The 25,684-nt window shown below is 38.3% G+C and overlaps 1 protein-coding gene across 3 annotated transcripts in view; it reads right to left on the reverse strand.

The window, feature by feature from the left end:
• Positions 1-25,684, reverse strand: part of MARCHF1 (membrane associated ring-CH-type finger 1) — a 145,644-nt gene that overhangs the window by 61,270 nt on the left and 58,690 nt on the right. Inside the window, exon 1 of one of the 3 annotated variants that reach the window (XM_044430985.1) lies at positions 907-1,159. The exons of the other annotated variants lie outside the window; for them this stretch is intronic. Coding sequence (XP_044286920.1) covers positions 907-918 — 12 coding nt within the window. The 5' untranslated portion in view covers positions 919-1,159. Of the gene's footprint in view, positions 1-906; positions 1,160-25,684 lie in introns of those variants that run through there. 3 annotated transcript variants of the gene reach the window in all.

The following is a 25,684-nucleotide window of genomic DNA, read 5'->3' on the forward strand; positions in this document are numbered from 1 at the left end:
AAATATTTGATCAGTTTTCTCAAAATGTTATCCCTTGGTTTATTCAACCCATAGTTTGTGCCCTATACTGGATTTGTTAGCCAAATTATGGTTTGTTTTCTAATTCTTACAATTGCTTCTTTCATTCCTCCCATGCCTTTTCCCTCTCTGTATCCCAAATGTCTTTGTGGTGCTATGGTGCTGACATATAATGTAGCTGAGGTTTTCTCCCCCACTACTGGCAGTGCCTTTATTGCCTGGCAAAACAACCCGGCAAAACAGCCCATGAACAACTGACAGTTCTAGACTGACACATAACAACAATCCATGGTTTAAACGAGTTCATAACCCAGAATCAAAACATGCTTAACAAATCTGGATTGTTCACAGTAAACAAATTTGTAAGTTTGTTACAAACTTGGGTTCGCAGATCACATCCATAGTTTTTATAACATTAATCCATAGGTTTTATGTTATGAAAAAATAAGAAAACTCATGCTGAATCACACCAATGGTCCATCTAATCCAGCACTCTATTCACATGGTGGCAGAGTAACTGGTATATGCAGGAATGCCATTCTGAGGTAGCACATAGCCAGAATAATAGAACAGTAGAGTTGGAAGGGACCATGAAGGCCATTAACTTGTCCAGCTCATTGTTGAAAACCATCAAAACTGAAAGTTATCACTACTTCCCATGGCAGTGAATTCCAGCAACACGAGGCCTTACTGAGCTACTATTCTTAAAAAAAATGTTTAAGTTAAGAACTTACAACTTAATGTCCTACAAGCTTCAAAACTGCCACAAGTAATGATGAAGCTGTAACTGGTAACCCAATCACCAATCCTCCCCCATATTGTTTCACTTGGAACAACACTATTTCATGATACAGTGTTTTCCAGGCAAAACATTGCAAGGTAACGCACCTGGAAGAGCATGGGTTGTCCTAAGAAACAATTACTGAAATGCAGCTATACTTTCATAGCTCTCTGTTAGGACTGCAAATTGAGGCAGCATATTCAGCTTGGTATTAATTCCAATGCAAGGCACATAATTCAATTACACACGAGGTGGATGTAACAGCCACTTTTAAAGCCTGTTAAGAAGATTAAAAGATATATTACATGATGGCATGGATTCACATTAAGACAAGACTAATCAAAGGTTCAACATTGAGAGAGCTTGCTATGATGGTGTTGCTAATAATATTTATAACAGGAGCACAGAATTTGTGGCCTTCTGGATTTGTTTACAACTCCTAAAAACCCTAAGCAGAAAAGTCAACTTGAAGATTGATGAGAATTGTAGGCCAAAATATTTGGAGGCACACAAGTTGCTCACCCTTGACTCATGTAGTGCCCTATATCCAGTTCCTTGCCTTCTTTATCCATAGAGGTCAATTTACATCATTATAGCGTTTCCCTTTTGAGGGCTCAACTGTTAAAGAGCTTGAAACAGACTAATTTTAAGACGTTTTGTCCTGAAGATTCTAGCACTGGCACTTCTGGTATCTAATCTGAAATCAGCCACTGCTGGTTCTCCTACCATTTTTACATTTCTTAAGGTAAATTTCTTAGACTTGATCTTGCTTGCACCATCCAAGCAACAGAGTTAATTTTATCAAGTGGCTCAAATACTTGTAAAACCTGTACCCAAAACTTATAACCATGAAAAAGAAAGTTCCAATGGTGGAAAAGAACTCTAATTTTACCACTATATCTGCCACAGAATATGCTCGATAATGAGGTCTAACCTCTGGTTGGTTGGACTCCACACATACCTTCCTCTGCCTACACTCTAGTAATCTTTTTATTGCACTCAGCTCAGAAGCAAATCATAGCACCAGGTGAGACTAAGATGAACGGGTAGGCAGTTTTTTAAAAAAGGGGGCAGCCCTATTTCTCCAAAATTTCAAAACAGTCCCATCTCCTATTCTGAGATGCAACAGTTAATAAACATGGACAGATGGTACAATTTGAGTAATGTATCATTGCAGAACACGGATGTTACCCCAGCAAATACAATACAGTATTGTCAATTCCCAAGAAACTATACTCAGAATAGTAGGAGGTATGCCTGGAATCAAAGGCTTTCTTGCCTAGGCATATAGATTTGAAGCACAAGGACTTTGATGGCATCACGTGAGTGAATGGAATATTATAGTGATTTTTCTTAGCATCTTGATGAGTATCAATACTGTTCACTTAGACTGCAGAATCATATAGCCACCTGTAAGATTCTTAGGAACCAAGCCCTTGAAAACAGTTTTTGCATTAGTAGAAGCCAGTTGAGGAGTAGAGTGTTAAGTCATTCAAAGTGTAAGTCATGCTGGCATTAGAAAGCCAAGGAACAAGCTGAAAAGCTATTTCTGTCAAGAACAGGACTAAAATAGTAGCCAACAGCAGTTCACAAGTGTAGTCACCTTGGACTGGCTGATAAACTTGAAAAGACTGTGCTTTTGTGGCTGATGCAGTGGTTCTGAAATATATTTCCTGGAGAAATCTACCAGGTCCATTCTTTACACCTCCCATTTACATCATAAACATAGTTCTTTTCTTACTGTTTTGACAGATGTTTAATGTTTCATACACAATTTATTTAATAATTATGCAATTTGAGGTATTGGGCAATATGTAATAAAAACATGAAAATGTATTCTTAAACTGCACTTTTAGCTTAATTAAGCAGTTTTTAATAGCTATTGACAAAATTGGATTTTGAATTTATCTATGATAGCCTGAGAATTGAGAACCAGTTACTATTAACAATACAAATTAAAGCTTGTTTGACATGGAGAAACTATAAAAAATATACCAAGAAGGTAAGAATATCTTATTTATACAATATAAAAAGTTGTCAGAGCATGTGAGGGCAAAATATCTTTGACACAACAATAGCAGATGTGTCCTTCACATGGTATTAGGGATACCAGAGAAATCTGCAATGGACTGAAATGGCTGATTTTCTAACTTCTAAGTAGAAAACATGGATTCCTCAGTGGACCAGTTTTTCCCAAGTTGTGATGAATCTGTAGACATGCAGGAAGCTCTTTTCTCTGTAATGTTACGCAAATTTAGTCATATTAAAATATGAAAAATTAAAAAACCCTTGACCCAAACTGTGCATTTCCTCCATAGGTTAGAGAGATAATTTGCATTTTAAGGGTTTTGTGTATTTTGGAAGATTTGTGCAGTTATATCACTCTATCACTCTTAATGTAAGTTCAAAGCACTTAATATATCAAGGATTGGGTCTGGACATAATTCTAAATTTCATAATCATGTGTTGCCCTCTACTCCTACAGTGCAGCCATGAGAGGTATTTAGAACCTTTTGTTTATCTTTTACACTAACCATAGCTAGTTGGGCAAGCTGTGGTTAATTATAAATACGGCTAATGGAAACAATACCAATCCATAGTAAGATTACTCACATCAGGGGTTGGATAACATAATAAATAGTGGTTAATTTAAATGGAAGCAGAAGTTTCCAATCTTCTTGGAAGAGTAGCAAAGGGAACATTCACGCCATGGAGAAGGTTACACATTTTATTAGTGTAATTTAACATAGTGTCCTAACATGAAAATCTATAAAAGATGGGACAGACGGTTTTGATGTTGTATAAACTGATGCTATTTGAAAGAATAGAAGTAAATGTGAATCAGAGACTCCCCCCTAAGGTGTACAATATGACAGTGTACATATGTGTTTAGGAAAACAAGTTAATGTAATCAAAGAAAGATGTGGCAACATGTTGCAATACGTTTTTGTTACACTGGAAATCTACAAACAAGACATACATTAATGTACTGGCATACTGTTGTCTTTAAATATTTATGTATTTACATATCTTAGCAAATTTTGTCTTGTTAAGGCTAATGTAAAGTCACAAGTATCCACAGCACTATTTGTATGAAGTATTGTTCCACATTAACATCTCCCTTATTTAATTTTTCTGTGGCATCCTACAATGTTATTGAATGCATTGAAGTGATAATAACAGCAATCTAATTTGTGATGTATCTCTGTGTGTCACAGTCACCTTCTGCTTCCTTGCTAATGTGTAAATTAGCGGGCAATTATAAATGACCTGCAACACTGCACCAACATTCAATGTTACATTCATTTAAAACAAAAGATGGAGCTTGAAAATTTGTTTGCTGTTCGTTCAGATACCTCAGATGTACTTGTACATTTTTCTTCAGTGTTAATAAAGAGGCACCATGCAAATAAGAGAGAAAGAATATATTCATGGAGGATTTAGCCAGGCTCTCAATCCTTGATTTCTTCACTGGACAAATATTATTTAACAAAATATTGTTAATGTTTGTTTAAGGAAATTGGCTTTCATCCAGTGGTGCCTAACTGAAGCTTATATGGCAGCAAACTACTTTACATACACCTGTGTTTTAGAGTCTGCAAAGATGAACAATGTCTGGCTCTCTGGATGTTGTTGGATGACAACCCATGTAATGCATTCCTACAGTCGCTAAGGATGAAATGGAGCAGCAATCCAAAAACATATGGATGACTGCTTGTTCCCCACCACTGCCCGATACACTTAGTACAATCTGTTGCATTAGTAGCAGAGAAATGAAAAACTGTTTCAAAAAGAATAAAAGCTATGCATGCCACAAATAACATTTGGAAAAGTGCCAACACATATATGAAACTATCTCAGCACTGTAAATTTCACTAGTTTAAAAAGCAACACTACCATGACTATATCATTTTCTAGAAGTCATGAGATATGGCAATCGCAGAAGTAAAGATATACAGTCAACAGTTTTTCCAACCAAACAATATATGATTTTCACTAGGATGGACTGTAGGAAGCTAAACAAAATGAGATTTCTCTCTGAAACTATCAATTTTGATGATCTTGCTTCTTTTTATGGCTCACAATCACACTCAAATTATAAAGATGAATTACATTCTTTGTTCCATTCTGACCAAGCTACATTTAAACACTACAAATATAACATGTGCCATATCCCTCATTCAGAGCTACAGCCCGCTCTCTTTTCAGTGGGACATACATTTATCCACTCTTTACAAAATATCAATGTTTAGCTACTTTAATCTAGAAAGCAAATTAAATTATTTTGGGAATAGAATAACTCACACTGAAATCCATCAAGTCATACTAATTGGCAAACAACATTCAATTAACATCCAAGATGAAAGTCTGGCCAAGTCCTTGACTAACAGCCAAAAGCATTTCAAAAGGAAAGGAACATTAATTAAACACATAGAGTGAAGGTGCCTCATTTAGTGTAGGTCTGGAAAACAACCTTACTTGATTATTTTCTATTCGGTATAAAAAATGTGCGTCTTTTTCATATTCTATTAATGGAGTTGCCCTGGAGAAGCAATGAAGTCATAACACGTTTGATGGGATCACATTATTCAGAAAAAGCAAATTGGAGAGCAAGTGTCTTTAAAATGTCTCTATTGTAAATGGAGACTTGCGAAGAAACAGTTGCGGCTGCAGTTTCTTTTCTGTTGATATAACATAAAATGTAGAATAAGTGTAAGGCAAGAGTTCTATATAAACGGTTTGATTACATGGTTTTACTTAGAGCTTTCTTTTTTAAATAACAAAACTATTTGTACAATGGAAGGCAATTATATAAATGGACAATCATCATTCACAAGCCTATTAGTTCTTCCAGACAGGTTTCCAAATTCAGCAAGTCCAACAGAGAATCATGTTCACACCAGAAAAACAAAAAAAGAAAGCTGAAGCAATTCTGGAATTTGAAGCAGAGCTGGAGTCCACACTTGGCATGGTTGGGCGCCCGCCAAAGGCCCACAACTCTGCAGGGAGTCTACTGACAGAAGCCCTCTCAATCAGCTACACCCTTTTACCATTGCAACCTGCTTGTTCAGTCTCTAGTTTGTTCACCCTCGGCCTTGGCCCAGGTAACTGGTAGTAATGTAGATTCCACTGCCTATTTGCTCACTGGCTCTGTGCCTGGCAAGTAAATGATACCAAACATGCAGAAGAGGAGGAGGAAGAGAAGCAGCTGCAGCAGCAGCAGCAGCAGGTGGCAATAAAGCCGGTAAGAAGCTAGACTGTGGTAAGAAGCTAGACTGTGGAGGTGAAGCACTGAACATGACTTGCTTTCTATGTATTTACAGGCACTGATAGAATTTAAAGGCACTGACAGAAAAGGAATACTGTCCCATATTCTACATTATCTAAATGGAAAGACTGGGTTAACATCTTCACTTATGCTGTATATTTGTAAAAGATCACTGAAGACCACACTTGGGTTGAAAACACATTTGGCTTTCACTTAATAATTAGTGCAATTGATTTTGCTTTGTACGACAACAACAGATTTTGCCTTTCAGTACATATGTGTTATGGTTAAATTCATGACTTGTAAAAATATTACCCTATACTTTTGAAAGCTAATTAGATTTTCTTTGGCATTTCCAGATATACTATATCAGTCACCTTATCCTAATGTTTGCCAAGCAGCCACAGTTAACATCTCAGCACATATACAGATCTATTTGTTTTAACACAGTTAACATTAGGTCTTTTAACAAACAACTGAAGAGAGGAGCAAAAGAGGAAGCATTGTCTTTTCAGTGACCTTATGCCCTCCCATTGCAAACATTTAAAAGATACAGTACCTAGTTTCTCACATTCTAAGTACTTGTTCACTTTCTGAATTTGTATTTAAGCCCAGTTCTTGTCCTATCACTAGCTCTAATTCTCTAACTTGCTTGGAAACTGGCAAGAAAGGTCATAAATAAATACTGAAATCTGAATCATTACTATTATGAGTATGAAAAGTATGACACTGTTTGAATATTAAAATGTAGCTTTTGCACTGAATGTATTTATATATGTTAAAGCACTCAGCCAGAGGCATACCACCAGACCAATGAAGCTGTTGTGAAGTCACCTTGCCTCCTTGCCTAATCAGTGACAAGTCACTGATTCCCAATTCTAAGTAATTAGTTCTATTATGTAGATAGGCACAAGTGAGCCAGTCTTGTGTCAGGCTACACAGCAGAGCTTATTACAAACAATGGCTGCAAGTAGCCAAGGGGTTTTAGCATCTGAGAAAGCCAGATTCTTAAATCTATGGCAGCAAATTAAAGAGTTGAACCCAAGCTACTAGGAAATTGCTAGTGGCCTGCCATTCAGACTAGATTACTAACAAATCCTTACCTTCAAGATGGATCTGTTCTAATAAGGAGAGTCTTGGGCAGAGAACACTGGGACTGCTCCTTCTTCCTCATCTGATATCTAACTCAGGGGATCTAACATCTATCTTTCTACTTATCTATTAAAAGCTTTTCTAAACCGTCCCATTACAAACATCTTGGGATGGTTTACAAGTCCGCTGGTGTCACAATCCATGTTTCCCCTCCAAACAGCATCAGTCTCACCAGCATTCTCTGCTTAATGATATTTATTGTTGTATATGAGTTCTGCGTATACACAAAGGGAAGTGCTGAACCCCTTCATTCCCCAAAGCTCTCTTTATGAGACCTTCTGAATCTTAACCCTGGAGGTAGAGTGCTGTGCAAACTAGCATGCCTCCACTCCTCCAGTTGTGCACCTAACTGGGATTCCCTTCAGTGATGATGGCAAATGACCTGGTCTACTGCTTCAAGGGAGGGCTTCGTTAGATAAGCCTCCTTTTTATATCTCCTCCCTCAGCCTGCATTCCTCAACTTTCCCATGGTTGAGTTGACTGATCTTCCCACCTGCTCTTGTACTAATCTGCCTCACTGCTTCTTTCTGATGGGTCTCAAGACCTTGAACCACAGCTAGAAACTGAGCCATTTCAAAAACAGTCTCATACTTGAAATTGGAATCTGAATCATCAGTACAACCAGCATGGGGAGCACCTGATGTTTGACAGGATGCACATGCACGACATGTAGGTAGTTGACATTATTCTTACAGAAGCAAATGTCAGAAAATTATCCCCAGAGGACTTTAGCTGGTGAGGCAAACACACTCCTGAAGGTATTTTGAACCAAAGCTATGAAGGACCTTAAAGGTAATCATCAACAACTTTTACTGCATCTGGGACATACTGGCAGCCAATGCAAAGACTTTTTTCCATTATGTTCCAGAGACCAGCCTGGCTGCCATATTTTGGCAGTTACAGTTTCCAGAATAGGGACAAGGGTAGCCCTATGTAGAGCATGTTGCAGGAATTCAGCCTAGAAGTTACCAACGTATGCACTACTATTTTCAGGTCATTCTCCTCGAGGAAAGGACACAGTTGGTGAATTGGCTGAAGCTGACAGCAGCCCAGCTTATATCCGAATTGACATCTGAAGGGCCAGGTCAAACAGCACCCCCATAATGCAAATACAGATTTCAGGGCAACCATCTAGAACTGGTTGACACAACTCTAATCCTGGATTCAGACCCTTACCAGCAAGCACCTCCTTTCTGTATGGATTCAACTTCAATTGGTTTTTTTTTCTTTCGGCCCATTAGCTTTTTATGGGATATGTACTGCTAAATTGCTTTGCCGTTTATTTTCTACACCTGAGGAGGCAAACTTCAGACTTCCAGGATGAACTTTCACCAACCAGTGCCATTTAAAAAGTAGTTGTTTAGGCAGATGCTAATTCTTATTATGCCAAGAATGAAAGAACAGGGTATCTCTAAGCAGATGCACAGCTGAGGATGGGTTCTGAGCCCAATCTAACAGAATTTCTCTCCCTGGAGGTTAGAGGCAAAAATAGATCTGCTATTCTTCCTTTCCTGCTGACAACAGCCAGACTGGGCTTAGGCCATATCAAAGCTTCTAGGATCAGAGTGCTCCAACAGTACCACTCCTTGCCCTTAGGATTACTGAGCTGGATACCCCATTAACAACTCATATTTTAAAAAGACAAAAAGAAATAACAGGAAAACCAAAAATATTCACATTTTAGAAATTTGAGAAATTATTCATATTGTCTCCCTTATATATGTTTATTAACAGCCCTCCCCCCTTAAATTGTTTATTTGAAGGGTAAATGCAAATAAAGAATTGACTCCTCCCTCTCTGTGGCCTATGAAAGCTATTTATTATGATCAAACATTGACCTCACTCTCCATTAAAATGTGGCCTTTACGGAGCTATGGCAGCAAATGAGTCACATAAGCGAGCTACACACTGATCTCCATGGCAACAGGGCTACATACTCTACCAATAAAAACAGTTCAAGGTTTTTCTTTTTTCTTCTTTTCTCCCGTACAATTGGTATAATGTAAAAAGAGTTTCAAACCTGAAATTATTAGTTATTCATTGTAAAATTAACCTCATTGGCAAGGTAAATACAACCCAAACATTAATGAAATAAAACACTGACATTTTGTTTCTATTACTCTGAAGCATATTTTTATAGGTATAGTCTTCTTTCTGGTCAACTGAATGCAATCTGTAATTCTACTAACATCCTTTCATGACATCAGCTAAATTACTCTCATGATGCATTTGTGTCCTTTTTGTAACTGCCAATTTAGTGACAATTCTCTGTGAAAACTGGAAATATGGCACTGGACAAAAAAAGATTCAGTGCATTCATCTAACAAGCAAAGCATGACTTGCCATGACATTCACAAGCAACCATCAACTCTGCTGCTAAGGTTTACTTCTTCCCTTTCTTATACAGGGAAGTAGGGAGTTCTGAAGTGACCTAACTTGGCAAGCTCTGTGCTGGTATTCTCAACCCACTTCTGCATACAAGAAGTGGGACCAAGCACAAGTGCAGTAATGCTACCTCCTATTTCCATCCATGCACAGAAGATTATCTCTCAGAGAGACTTTCTCTCAATGGAGGCTCTTCACACTGTTTACAGCCCTGGAAAATCCATGCAGTCAAATCTCAAGGAAAGCCTCAGTGTTTAGGCTTTCTGCTACAGTCAGGCTGTATGTTCAGAGGGTGATGAGAATGCCCACTGAAGGTAGAAATCTAATGCAGTGGTGTATCTTTTTCCTCCTTGTTTATGTTAGTCAAGTACTTTACAAACACCTTCTCTGGTTTCTGTTTGTTCAAGCCGAAGTTTATCATGAAGAGACACAATGTTTGTGTCTTGTTTGGTGCTAATTAGCAGCCTGAGCTTCTAATCTCTCCCAGTTGCACAGGAGAAGGTAATGAGAGAGGGAGTTTGCAACTCCAGCACTTGTGGAGGTTCATGCATGGAAAAGCAAACCATAGCTTGCTATTACCTCTGGCTGCATTAGTACTCTCACAGAAGTAGAAATACAAAGCAGAGGCTTTTTATGTGTAGGGACGTGTTATTGGATTGCATATATTCTTCCCTTCAGTGTTTTTAGAACCTAGTAGTATTCACCCACTCCCTGCAAAAAGGTAGTGCAATCAAAGTCTTCCTTAGACTTGGGATATTCTTGAGCAGCCTTGGGCAATGTTTTCTGCAAAATCCAAACACTGACACCAACACTGTTAGAAAATGGAAAACAATATTGCCTTAGTAATCATGGTTGCATTATTCCTGCTGACAGTTAAAACCTCAGGATACTCCTCTGGTCAGTACTCACTGAAAGTATACAACAAGGATTTGCTTCTTCTGTAGTTCCTTCCAAATTCTTACATATATTCTCTAAGGCCAGAGTTGCACATGATGCAACTTTTTTGATTCAACAAGAAGGCACAGTGCATATGAAGTTACATTAAACCTCTGAGAGCAGAAACACTATGACATGAAAGTTGCAGACAGCTGTGATACAGCTATAATATCAGCCATGCTACCGGGCGCCTAGATCCTCCAGTTCAGTTGCTCACTGTTGTAAAAGACAAAATACTCATTTCTGGGCCCATATTCTGTGTGAGTAGCACAGGCCTGGAAAGAACTGCTGAAGGGCAACGAACAGGGGTGACACCACAGAAAATATGTTTCTTTTCTGTGTTCATCTGGAATGTAGGAGCGGAAGAAGTCCAAGAAGAGCAGGAAACCAATTTCTTCTCTCTTCCAGTCAGCAGTGACAGCAGATCAGACAGAGAAAAGAAAAACTTACCGTATATACGGGTGTATAAGGTGACTCATATATAAGATTAGGGCTGTTTTTCTCGTGTTTGTCATATGCCAAGCATATAAGATGACCCTCAATTTTTACTTCGCTATTTTTTGTTTTGTTTCAAGGATTATCTTATACATTGGTATATATGGTAATACTGAGTGGAACAAGTTTTTTTTAAAACTTCTGACCTTCCTTAAGGAAGACAAAACTGAATAGCTATGCAATTCCATCAGTTTGGTAGTGCTAAGATGCTTCTGCCTAGAAGTGTAAAGGAATTATTTCTTTTCTGATTTAAAAACTTAATACTATACAGAATGTGTAGACTTTCTACCAAGTACAATATATAGTGCTTGTGGGGAAATGAACATGTAAACTAGATAATTTTGTATAACAAGCAATCATAAATGAAGATAAATTGTTGTATAATATTGTGAACGAAGGCACACCTACCTAATTATGCAAAATTCAATTTCATACAAAATATAGATGCAATAGATATAGTTATGGAACATTTTCACAAAAAAGTAATGTGTCATAGAAGTGAATCTACAAATTGGTGTTGCTGATCATTAAATTTTAGGGAGCCAAAACTAAGCTGGTATAGCAAGACATCACCTTTAAGATCTACTCTGTAATCTATTGTCATTCTCATGTGAGATTCTTCATGTAATGTTTATATATAATACATAAAAGCTTTCATAAAGCTATTATCTCATTTTCTCTGTGTTAACCATTCAGTATGAGTCTGCACAGATGTGGTCTCTCTGACCATACGATGCTTTCCCAAGTACTCTGTTATCAAAGCACCTCTAGTTACTGAAATTTTATAATAATAATAATAATAATAATAATAATAATAATAATAATAATAAATCACACCTAAGCATACTTATAAAAAGCATTTTACTACAAAAAATTTCTAAGTAGCTGGAACACACACTTAAGTCAAATTATTACTTGATCACAATTACTTACTTGCTGTGGAACATCTGCAAGATGATGTTGGGGGAAAAAACTTATGAATATGTCTCATAGGATTTACACATCAGGAACCTGAGTGGTATCCAATGGTTTCTATCTGTCAGTGGCAGAATGGATTCTTTCCCTTCCTACACATCCCTCAAAATTTTCTATAAGGGGTCGGGGATTTTCCAGAGCAGATTTCTCAGGGTGAAGAAAAGGGACAGTTCACCTGTGCAACATGCTGTGTTGCACCAGGTCAAGTTGTTTAGGAACAAAGTGTTATGTACAAATGTGTTTTGAACTAAATGTCATTTCTATATAAAAGGTAGAAAATTAATTTGATTGGTAATTGAATCTTATAAGGTTTTTAGACAAGTGGTGATATACATTACTCGACTATAGATGGATTATAAAATATGTTTACATAGATAAGTGATCAGCTAATGCAATTGAATTGTAGGAAAGTTGTAATTATGACTGTAATCTGTATTAATGTTCCTATAAACATGATGACTATTCTTCTATTCAAAAAGAATCTCTACTTCACAGCAATCAACAAAGATCAAGGTGAACACTGGTGACAAAAACTCCAGTAATTCAGCTACTTAATTCTCTCTCTAGCTAGCAAAGGAGCTTTAAATAGGTATGAATTCAGAGTAAACATGAGTTTCATTTATTACCAGACCTCTGTGCAGTCTTATTTGCCTCTCCCATCAAGACTTTCTCTAGTGTTCAATAGACTTTTACTTAAGAGAGTCTCTACTGAAAGATTAAGGAGCAGGAAAGGCCTAGAAAAGGATGGGGTTTAGCCAAATGCTCTTTGGGAAATGAGACAAGATGCTGACTGATGCTAAGGAATATAATTTTGAAGATTGCCATTACTGGAGCAAATTAAAGATGTGATTTATATGGTATCAGTGCAGACTCTGTGCATTATGACTCCTGAGGATAATTATTCTCTATGTTCCAAAGGTCAAAGTACTGTTCTAAAAAGGTCACTGAGCACTATAGAATCTTTTGTGCTGGAGCCTTGGGTGAACAACCAATAGAGTATCCAACATCCTGCAAAACAGTTAGTTAAAATAAACTGTACTGTATTATCTGTATAAATAGTGTACTGTATATGTAGTGCTCCAAATGAGTTGGAATAAATGTTGGATAGCTACCAGCTAAATCAATGCATATAGATAATACAGCACAAAAATAACAAATGTATTCTCATTATCTAATATAGGGGTCACCAGACTGTGGCCCCAAGCTCTTTCTGTGCAGCCCTCCTACCTGCAGATACAAACTGTTTTGCATAATGAACATTTCTAGAGACTCCACCTATCAAGGCTCCTCCAAGCAGCTTCCAAGGTTACTGTTGAGGTTGCCGCTTCAGGCGAAAGCATTTTTTCTTCTTCAACAAGAGCTGATTGCTCTGACTTTTTGCCTTGCTTGCTTTTGCATCTCCTACCCACCCTCTCCAGCTAGGAGTCTTTTCATGCATCTGTGATGGCAGGAGCTGGTGAGTGGTGGGTTGAGAGGGAAGGAGTACTATCTCAGCAGAGAAGCTTATGGGATTCCCCTTTCTACATCTTCCTCTAGCCAAGTTCCCTTCCCCCTGGCTGTCATTTTGCTTCTCATGATTGAGGCTTGGCTGGCAGGCAGGGATGTGTATGTGTACTCTGCATATAGATATATATAAAGCTCAAGACTGTGTTTATTAGGAAATAAGTACCATAGTATTCAATGTACTTAGGATTGCAACTCTGCTATCTGGTAGGTCAGATTCATAAGCTTCATAATCCATTTTTTAAAAAAATCTTCCTATCATGTGCATATGGCCCAATATTCCTGAGAACTGCAGAGACAGGGGTCTCTTCTTTGCCATGGTCAAAATGAAAATCTCCAGCCAGCAGCAGGCAGAGTGTGGTGGATATGTTCTGAAAGGGAGGAGTTAGACCCCTAAAACTATACTTCTCATATTTTTATTTATTTAAGGATAGCATTGAAACTCTGCAACTGTTACTCCGCTAAAAATTCTGTAAGATATCTTGCAAAAGAAAGCACTCTTTCAAAGAAACAAGCAATTGTAAATGAGCACTGTGTCTTTAATGACAAATGAACTACTCATTTGTCTTAAACAAGGATAAAGCAGTTTGCCTGATATGCCTTGAAACTATCTCAGTATTAAAGGAGAACAATGTTAAAAGGCACGTCGAATCCTGTCACAAGAACTACTCAATATATCAAGGAGAAGTACAAATGAATAAGATAAATTCTCTTTAAAAAATCTATGTTTTTGCAGGAAATAGTTTCAGAAAGAATGCTGACTGAGAGGGTCAGCTATCATGCTACTAAATGTACTGCTGAGAGTGATAAAAAATTCACCATCAGTGAATGGCCTAAGAAGTTTATGGTTAAGGGTAATGGGCGAAATGTGCCCTGATGAGGTATCTTGTGTTAGTTGCGTCAGTTTCTCTGCATCTACAATCATCAGGCATGTTGAAAAACTAGAAGAGTGGCATATGGCAAGGCAAAAGGTTTTGATTTTTTTATTTGGCATTAGATGAGAGCAATGACATAGACACTGCACAACTAGTAATACTGACTGGGGGACAGATTCCAAGTTCAGAATTACAAAAGAATTGTGTGCACTGCAGAGTTTCAAAAGCACTACAACTGCAGAACACATACACTTGAAAGTGTGTAAATCAACAGAAAATCTTAGTCTCCGTTGGGATAAATTGAAAGCATCACCACTGGTGGTGCAAGAAATATGATAGGAAGTAAAACTGGTATAGTTAAAAGAATCAGTGAAGAGATAATGAAATTAAATGGTACACTTCCCATGCAATTTCATGCATTATCCATCAGCAAGCCTCCTTCAGTGGGAAAGTGTGATGTGTATTGCCTTATCTAGCATTAATTACATCATGGCCTTACTCATCATCAGTTTCAAAATTTTCTTTCAGAGACAGATGCAGAATATAGTATTGTGCCATGCAGAAGTTAGGTGGTTTAACAAAGGTAAAGTCCTCAAACATTTTTCAGTCTTTGTCATGAAGTTGATGTCTTTCTCAAGGACAAAGGAAAAGGCCAAGAAGTACTTTCTGACCCTGGATGGATTTTTGATTTGGCTTTCTTAATTGATATCACAGGTCGTAATTGCAGCATCAGCTTAAACTGATAAAAGGTGTTTGGTGCCACTGAGTCCACTTATGACTCAAGTGACCGTTCTGGATCCAGGTATAAATTTTGTCCTTTGGGGAAGTGCAATCCCACCCAGAACAGGCTATCACCCAGCTAGACAGACAACCCACTCAATAACAACACCTTCATCTTGTCTGAACTGAGTCTTTTGTTGGCCCCTTCCATTACCACGCTTAGACACTGATTCAGAATGACCACTGCCTCACTTAGGTTTTATGAGAGATAGAGCTGAGTTTCATCTGGATATTGATGATAGTTCAGCCCATACCTCAAGATAACCTGGAGTTATCTGTTAAGTAGTTTCATATAGATGTTAAATACTATAGGGGATAACATGGAGCCCTGCAGTTCCCCATGTGATTAACTGCCAAGGCACAGTACACCCCCAGCGCCACCTTCTGGAATCAGCTGGTCAAGTAGGTGCAGAACCACTGCAGTACAGTGCTTCCAACTCCTAACCCAGTCAGTCTATCCAGAAGGATAACATGGTTGTTGGTACTGAGAGCCACTGAGAGGTCCAGGAGAATCAACATGGTTGCACTCCCCTTTTTTCCGGCAAGGTTATCCCACAGGGAAACCAAAGCAGTTTCCATTCCAAAATCAGGCCTGAAGCCTGACTGAAATGGATCTAGAGAATCCATCTCATTTAAGAGTGCCTGGAGCTGTTCAGCCACCACCTGCTCGAGAACTTTGCCCAGGAAGGGGATGGTGGTCTCTGGCCTATAGCTGTTGAAAGGTTAGGGTCTTTCTGGGTCCAGGTTAAACTTTTTTTTTAGGAGTGGCTTAATTAAAACCTCTTTTAAAGAGTGTGGCACAACTCCCTCTATCAAAGAGACATTTACAGGCATTTCCGGGACCCAAATGCAAATTTCTTTGTTGGTTCTTGTAACAAGCCATGATGGGCAAGGGCTGCTGGACCTGACCAAGCACTTAGTCCTCATCTTTGGCCTCAATAACAAGGTCATCCAATAAAACTGGACTAGATGTTGCTCTGGATGCCTCTGTTAATGGAACTTCATTGATTGTGGTGTCCAGTTCATGAATCATGAATCTCTGTTTTCAAAGTGCTGTGAAAATTCCTCACAGGGAGCTATGGTGGGTTCCACAATTTCATCCTCTGGCTCAGAATAAAGTAGGTCATGAACCACTCAGAAAAGCTGGATGACACTAAGATGACGCATTGCTGCTAGAAAAGAATGCCTTTTTGCCACCTTCACCACCAAAGAGTAGGCTTGATAATGAGCTCTAACCCATGTTCAGTCAGACTCACCTGTGTGCTAGTGATCTCCCTTATGGATCATTGCCCTCAACTCAGGTATGTACCAAGGAGCTGGTCTGGGTCTGCTCAAGAGAAGAGAGCACTTGGGTACAATTATATCAACAACTTGATCCTTCTCTGTATTCTACAGAGTGACCCGGGCTTCAATAGGAGCACTAGCCATACCACCTGGAAACATCCCCAGAGTCCTTTGAAAACCATCAGCATTCATTAGCCTTCAGGGACAGATCATTTTAAAAGATCCACCACCACTGCAAAGAGGAAAGGGAGCCTAAAAGTCTAAACCTCAGCAGGAAGTGATCTAACCATGACAAGGGAGTTAATATTAATCCCCCCACTATCCTCCTTCCCAGTCAAGAAAACCAGATCAACACTGTGTCCTCTTCTTTGTGTTGAACCAATAACATATTGAGAGAGCGCCCTATGACAGCCATGAAGTCCTGAGCAGCCCCAGATAAAGCAGCCTTGGCATGGAAGTTAGGATCCCCCACAACCATCATCCTGGGAGTCCAAGACCAGCTCTGTCAGCTCAGGCAGGGAATCCAATGGCAGTGGGGTGGGCAGTACACCAGCAGAATCCCTCATCTGTCTGTGCCCAAGATAAAAGCACTGCATTAGAGTGAACAGGGACCCTAGAGAAGGGAATCATATTCCCATAGACCAGGGGTGTCCAGACTTGCTCAATGAAAGAGCCATATACAGTAAAATCAGATGTTTTGAGAGCCACAAGCAGGTGCCAGGGGACTCTGTGATGTTTCCATATCTACAGTGGTAAAATAGTAATTCTGGGTCCAGATGACCAGGAAAGCCACAGTGAAGTATAGGAACCTTTAGACCATCACTGTGAAATATACTGAATGAATCCCAATACCAGAACTGCTTTATTTCAAAAAGACTTGTTCTCACAACTATGGCTCCTTATTTGATCTACCCTTGTGCAGGATGCATGTCAGCCAGGTTCCCTTAAATACTCTTCCTGGGGAGGTATGTGTGTTTGTGACACACCCAGTAGATGTTGCTTGCCAGACCCTCCAAATAATCAAGCAACAGCCCATGGGTGCTGTGCTCATGTGAATTGTCTCAGCCTCTGTAGATCAAACATGAAATAGGGATGACAAGACACAAAGTTCTAGGGAAACTTAACTAGTTTTGATAACAGCATATGCCCAACAGCTCTTGAAGCACTCAAATGTGAAATTGTTCTCCTGACAAAAGTATGTGACTTGTCTCCAAAATGACCTCTTTAGCAGCAGGGAAAGGTGGATAAAGCAACATTATTTTGCTTGTTTGTTTTCCTAAGGATGCAGATGAGGATTTAGGAAATTACAGGCATATTAGCCTACTATCTGCCCTGGACAGAAAGCTACAATTATTCAACATATAAAAGTAAGAACAAATCTTACTTAAACAACAACAACATTGCTTTCACTAAAGGAAGCCATACTCCATTGAACATTTGTAGCTGAGAGTGTTAACAAGCATACAGATTGAGATCTAGTAGACAATATATACACGGACTTCCTAAGAACCTTTGAAAACTTACTTACTAAAAGTTCCTGAATAAATTCAGAGCAAACAAGGTAGTATAAGAAAATACAAAACCTGACCATTGTTGAAGTTTCAGGGTTCTGAATTTGATCAGAGCAGCAGTAGCTGCTTAAACATTATCCCACAGGACATTTTCCTGACCAAAATTCTTCCGCAAACTATATTTCCTCCCTGCAGGATATGCTGGGATGCGGGAGGCAGGGAAGCAGCTGGAGGAAAATTTTGATCAGGAAATGTTCAGCATCTTCCTCTGTTATTATGCTAATCAAATTCAAAGTCCCCTGGAGCCAGAATAAAATATAAAAAAAATGTGGATTAAAAACAGGAAGTATAGGGTAAATGTGCAATTTTTATAATAGATAGAAATAAGTTATGGGAGAGTTGGTTCATCTCATCCATTATATCATTTTTAAATGATAATGATGCTGAGTCAGGCAGGGGTGAGCAATGGGGTATCCCAATCTGCAAACACCATCACATTATTCAGGATAGAGAAATTTGAAAGCAACAAAAAAGCTACAAACAAGGTAAATGAGGAACAATATTGAAAATTATGTCCAATATAAGAACTGTAAAGAAACTATCAGGGCAAAATATTCTGATATTGCCTAGACATCTATGAGATCTTACTAGGAAATCCCAACTCGCCAGGAAATAGATCTTGGGGCTGTGCTGAATAATTAAAAGAGAACAATTTGGTACATGGCAGCACTGAAAAAGGCAAGTCCCATAGCAGAAAATTTTAGGAAAGATACAGGACATAAGTTTACAAGCTATATGTCTTCATACAAAATCTGTGTACTTCTATGTATACCGTCATTAAAATACTATAGTAGAGCCGGAAAAGTGCAGGGAAGAGCAAATTTGAGCACAATCTAATGCTCTTCACACTCAATACCAGTAAGCATTTTTTTTGGCTGGGTAGATGAAACATGGTGGAGGGGAAAAAATGGGGCTAGGGCACCTTTTGGAGGCAATGTCAGCTGCTGGCCCTGGATTCCTTCCTGAGGCCAATTCCCAACCTCAGAAGGTAGCTAACTCCATTATTTCCATTCTGGCTAAGAGGGGGATGAAACAGGAGTTTAGCACTCAGCATCTGAGTGAGCCTAAGCTTTCCCAATAACTTTGGGAAGCCGCTGGATTTCACCCTTGTGGTTTGCATTCTCCAGCTACTCTAAACATGGATAAAATCGAACCTTAACATGATCAAGGCATTGGCACACCTCCTTTATGAGAAAAGGCTAAAGCATTAGGGCCTGGACTAACTAATAAAGAGTAAGAGTAAGCAGTAAGCACACTTGATAGCAATTTATAGAACTATGAAAACTCTAGAGCAGTAGTTTTCAACCTTTCCATAGCTGGGGACCAGCAAAACCAGGAAAACCACCTCAGGGACTGCTGAGGCAGAAACAAAAAGCACCATACACATAATGCAGTATTCTGTGTATTAGTTTCAAACCCAATACCAAAAAATGAAAATTCTCCAAACAACCCGAAACTGAGCAACAGAAAATGCCAACAAAAGAACAAAATACCAAAATTGGCGTGGCATGGCTCCAAGCCAGCTCCCAAGCTGTCTCTCCCCTCACCGCCCTCCCCCTCCCATGACACTGGCACACCCCTGCGACTGCAATGCCAACTGAGGAAGAGGTGGTGGAGCATAGCCAGCCCCTGCACCAGTCCACGGCAAGTGGGATGTGGCTTCCTCCACGGATTGGCAAGAAATCACCTGTGAACTGGTGCCGGTCCACGGACCAGTAGCTGAAAACCACTGCTCTAGAGGAAGTAGACTGGCAGTAGATACAGAACAGATAAAACGATGTACTACTTGACACAACGCATCCTTATAGAATTCCCCAATGAAAGCTGTGACATCTGTAAGCATAAATAGTTTCAAAGGGAATTTATCATATTCATGGAAGAATAGGTCTACAATGAAAATAAGTTGTTCATGCTTCAGTATACTGAATCCACTGAAGACTAGTGGCATTGATAGCTAGAAAGTTCAGATATATATTTTGCTTAGATTCTTTGCACTGACAATTCACTGGTTTTCAACTGTAGTTGAGATCACTCCCTAGTCTGATTCAGCAGGACTCTTGTACATAGTGTAAATGGAGAACATCATAATAGACTGTCCTGAAATATGAGAAATAAAGCTAGGAGTTGATGTGAAGATAGTTCTGTGACTGGAATAAATAAAGAAAAGATTCTCTAAGACAGCAGGGTGGGGAAAAACAAGAGGAAAGCGTGGTTCAATTAAATATCTCTGAATACCAAATACATCAATAGCTAAATACTTAAATCTCAGAAGTGTTCTCTTCTGCAAGTACTCTGTACTAAGACTCTAGTCTTCAAGGATAAAGGGAATTGGTATTTCATATCTGTATACTCACTATATATATATATATATATATATATATGAGAGAGAGAGAGAGAGAGAGGGAGGGAGGGAGGGAGGGAGGGAATGACTCATTATTGTTGATGCACACTAATAGACAGTGAGCCCATCTCCAGTCTGGACCAGCTGCTATAGTCATCACACACAGTGAATGTATACATTCAGCTATTTGCAATGATTAGTAACAGAAAAACAGCATAGCAGAAAACATCCAGTCACTTCTGTACTTGGTTATCTTGACTTACACTTTTGGTGTCAAGACATCTGCCTCCAGGCTTATTTTTACCCTGACCTTCTTGACAAAGGCTTATTTATTTATTTTACTGTCTTGCATCTCTCTGATAGAATTCTAAATAACTGACCCTTGTTGTTTGGTCATCAGGAAAAATTTATATTCTTCAAAAGGCTGGATCATCTGGCCAGAGGGCAACTTTTATTGCCCCTTCTTGTTTTAGTGGAAAGAAAACTCTTTTAACCTCCCCCTCCATTCCTATTGACACCCAGAACTTGGCAAGAATCTTGCTGATTTGCATCAAACAGCCAACTTTGCTATACCAGCACATTTATCTCTTATACTTATTTGACAGAGTAACTCAAAACCCTGTTTACTAAAATCTCATTCTAGCTACTCAGTCACCAACTCTGTGTTAAATGTTTTGTACCATTATTAATACTTTTAATCAGTTTCTGTGAATGTCAGTAGTAAACCAAGAATATGGTGGGTAAAGGTGCAATCCTATTATCATTTATACAGAAAAAATCCTACTATTTCTAGCATGCCCCAGACAATCCTAAACTACTTTTCTGGCACTAACAGTCACTTTGAATTCAGTAGTCAGATACATAAGATACTAGCAAGGGCAAAGGGCAAAGGGCAAGGAGAAGTATTTCCAAAATGTGGCAGGTTTCCAAAAGTACCTCACTGATTACATCAAGGTGACATTAACATGAGTAACAATAACCATACCATGAGAAACTAGCATTCTAAACTGTTTGTACATAGGTCTCTTGTACAGAAGTCAATGTCACTCAGGAATTTCATAGAACTCCTCATAAGATGCCCAGTCACCTTTTATGAGTTATATGCACAGAGGAAGAGCTAAGAGTGATAATGGAAGCAGAATAGACCATTTTGCTGCATAACTGTCTACTGTTGCTGGTTAAAAGCCAAAGTGAATTGGTGACTCACACATAATTATTCAGAAGTGGGAGATATTGATCTTGGGGTAAATGGCTTCAGTGACATTTTTATTATTCCAGGATACTGAAAGAAGCACAGTCATTTGCATCATTATAAGATCAAGGTAGGTATAGTGGAAAAGTTGGCTGATTTTTCAATGTATTATACTGCCCTCAGAGAAAGACTAGAGTACTTGATTCTGAAAATGGAAAACATTTTTCACTTCCAAAAGTGTGCATTTTACACTTTGAACTACTTCCACTGATGCACATGAATAAGCATTTTGGTGGCAACAATATGAACTATCACATCTCCAACCAAGAAACTTCCCCTAGACATAAATAGCTATACACAACACTGACTGCACTTTAAACCTTTATAAAAGAAAGCAATTACTATTATACAGATTTGAATATTGATAATATATTCATCTTATAAAAGTGTGATCATATGAAATTTTAATGTCATGTAGGAGTATTGTAATTTTTGGAAAATGAAGTCACCCTTTTCTGAAAGATAGAATAAGATGGGCAATAGTGAGAGACAGGAAGGAAGGACTTTCTGGACAAATAAACAGCACCACTTGAGATATTAGGTAAAAATAAATCTTGTCTAATTTGCAAGGAAAATGAGAATTGAATCTATTGGTTTGCAAAGTAAAATCAGCAAGTAGACTCTAATATAGACCTAGATAAACAGCAAGGAAAGAAAGAAAAATAAATGCTAATCTTCCACCCCAAACTTTGTCTAATGATTGCTTGTTTCTGTGATATCATGGCAGAATCCAACAGATAGCATTTTAATTTCTATCAGTAAAACTACTGTGATCTTGGACACTTAAGAAAATGATGTCATCCATATTAATATCTTCAGTACAAAAAGTCTTCCTAAATAAGTAAAAACTGCAATTAATGTTTATGTCATGGCGGTATACTATCAGAATTTAATACATTAGTAAAATATTGTGCTTTTATGTTACAAAGAATTTCCAGTCTAGATTTTACAATGCAAACTTTTGTATGTTCCTACGCACATATAGAACAACAATAAAGTATTTCAGATTTACCTAAATAAATGTATTACGAGATTAGGTATTTAACAGAATAAGTATGAGCAGCAGCGGCACCGAACACCAATCTTCTTATCTCTTCAACACAAAGTGTTTCAGTCCATTTTACTACTTTTGGAGGCACTGCTTGATTCTTGTTATTCATTAAAGAAGCCTGTGAAGTTTCCATGTGGAGCTGCTTTTTTGTGTTTCAAAGCAGTTACACTATCATTCAGGAGAAATGGCATTATTTGAAAAGAAATGTAAACATCAATTGATGATGACATATTCAAATATACTGACAATATGACAACTATGCAATCTTTTGAATTTTCTAATGTGTGGATACTTATTTGTTGCTGTAACTTTGCTGTTACTGTATTTTCTGTAGAAGTCCAATACATATTTATATCTTTAAAGTTCTTAAAATATATATTATTGAATACATTGTCAGCTTCAACACAATGCAAGCTTTAGTTGCACTGATTCAGTGAAAAATGGTATTTTCCTTATTTAAATGCCATGTGTTAGATCCAGACTTAGGGAGAGATCCTATGCACAATGACATAAAATGTCCTACAGCTCCTGGCATTCCCCAGCCTGAATACTGGAGATGTATGCCTTTTTTCTGTCTAAACATGGACAAAATTGCAACCGTAAGTCATGGGTGGATTCACTGATTTCTAAGCATGACTAAATATGGGTATAAGCAAGCATTTTTATTTGCATGGCTATAGAACAAGTGGTACCTTCAGCAAAATGTTTTAGTGTGAAGTGATTCTATTCAGGGTTACAGTTAGATACGCCCTTCTCTAGGTTCCTCCATTAATTTCCCCTCGTCTCTCCCCATCCCAATGGGGAGTCCTGCTGCCCAAACAGTAAAACAGCTCAGTGTATACTAACCAGGCTCAGCCCTCAAAGGGCTGTTCTAGCAACCCCCTTCTCAGTTAGTTCTCTCACTCCCATATCTTGTTGCACAAACCCTGGAGTTTCTCCAAGCTTCCTGATACCTACCCTTTGTATGCTGAAGCTGCATTTTGGCTACATAAGAGTTCACACTTGGAAAGTAACTTTCCTATTTGCATGTTCAACTGTAAATTGGACCAACAGCTGAACAGATGGTTGACCTTCATCTAATATATTGCAAGAAAGGTATGAATTATTTTTATTGTTCATTACTCAAGATAAGGTACTAAAGAATTATGGTGATTGGGGATACATCTATAGCTATAACAACACAAGAATATACTTTAAGTATGGTTGAGATAGGATCCCTCCCCCAAAAAAAACCTCTTCCATTTTTTTCTGCATGAGTTGACAGTCACTGTCTATCCAATTGTCCCAGAAAAGCAACTTAGAAGGAGGAACTAAATTCTAGAACTGAGTAAGTAAACATTAAGCCATTTAACAAAGTGAACTTATCCATTTTTTCATGAGATAGTCATGCCATAAATATAGTTTGAAATTAGAATGCAGAAGCTCCTGAAGTATTTTAGTCTAGTTTTTACAAAAACTTTACCTGGAACACGCTTGTACCTGGGCTACAGCACTTCAGATAACTGGTGGGAAGTCACATGATTGGACATATCAGACATATATACCTACACCCTTACCTGGCACAGAAATCTAGCAAGTTCTACCCTAGCTTTCTGCTTGATGTGCTAGTTTACTCTGAGGATAATTCTTGAGTGTATGTATATATATGGAGAAGCATTCAATCCTCATGTGCAGTCCTGGTGCTATTGGAAGACAGCTTTACTTTCTCAGAAAAAACGAGGCCTCCATGTTTTAGCTAATTAGCCCAAACAAGTTTGATCTGATACCACTAACAATGAGAGCCACTTCACTGGATCGCAAGAACAGAACATAAGGAGGATCCTACTGGATCGGACTTATGGCCCATTACTCCAGTATTCTGACCACTGATTGTGGATACAGAAAGCAGGCCGGGTCTTTCTGAGGTGGTTACATTTGTACTGATCACAGCTTTAGCTAGTTGGTCTGGCTATCCTTAAATTGCTTAAGCACTTTCTCTTCTTCCTTGTTAGAGTTATTCAGAAATCTATGGAATTGCAATAACTGACTGTTCACACCTAAGTGAATTAAAGTGTTTAGCCTGTACTGAGGAAAATGAATGCTATGAGCTTGACTGTCTCAGTTATTGTGAATGAGCCTATCATTATGGCTTTACATAAAGCATCACCAGGTACAGATAAAAGGGATGAATGTTCTATAAAGCTGAAGCCCCCTCTTTCCTGCATTTAAAAGAAATGGGAAGGACAGAGAATAGTTTTACTGCAGATTTAAATTAGAGGCAGAGAGCAGGAAAGAACTGTGAGTTAGCTAAAGTACCTTAGAGTACCTCTCTTTAGAAATCTAATGCATGTAGAAATCAGTTTGCTCCTAAAGTTATCTGTGTATGCATTTGTAGGCATAAGTTTAACAAAGAAAGTAACTTAAAAAGTGTAAGTTTCTAGTGTGCTAAAAAGAGGTTATTTTGCAAATATTCTTCACTCAAGGTTTCAAAACAGTCTTCCAAAAAAAGAAGCATAAGACCAATGAATGAGATCATCTCTATTATACAGAGCTGTGACAAAAGCACAAGTAAGCACTGATAGGATACTTTTGAAGTAAAACATCCTAAAGGAAAATTACAATTGTTGATTATAAGGCACTGCAAAAAAGAAGTCTGTTTGGGTTTTAGATTGCAATCTTATACATATGTAGCCAAAAGCAAGTTGACCGAGTTTTGTGGCCTTCACTCTCACATAAATGCATAGAACTGCAGTCTTGATGAGCAAGAAATCTAAAGCTTCTGTCTGAAACACACTAACTAGCACCAGACTTACTTCGAATAATCATGCATACTATTAGAATGTAAATGTAACAAACAAACCCAACGGGGCTTTATTTTATTTTATTTTATTTTATTATGTCAGAACGAATGGAAGATGTCTGGTTGTCTGAGGCAGAAGGGCTCTCCTCCTCAACACAGACTTAATGGGCATTCTGGTGGCACACCATGCCACTTTCTTGCTGCAGTAAGTGCCATACTACCAGCAGCACAGAGGCA

Source organism: Varanus komodoensis, unplaced genomic scaffold, assembly GCF_004798865.1.
Source record: "Varanus komodoensis strain SLA01 unplaced genomic scaffold, ASM479886v1 scaffold21, whole genome shotgun sequence".
Taxonomy (NCBI): Eukaryota; Metazoa; Chordata; class Lepidosauria; order Squamata; family Varanidae; genus Varanus; species Varanus komodoensis.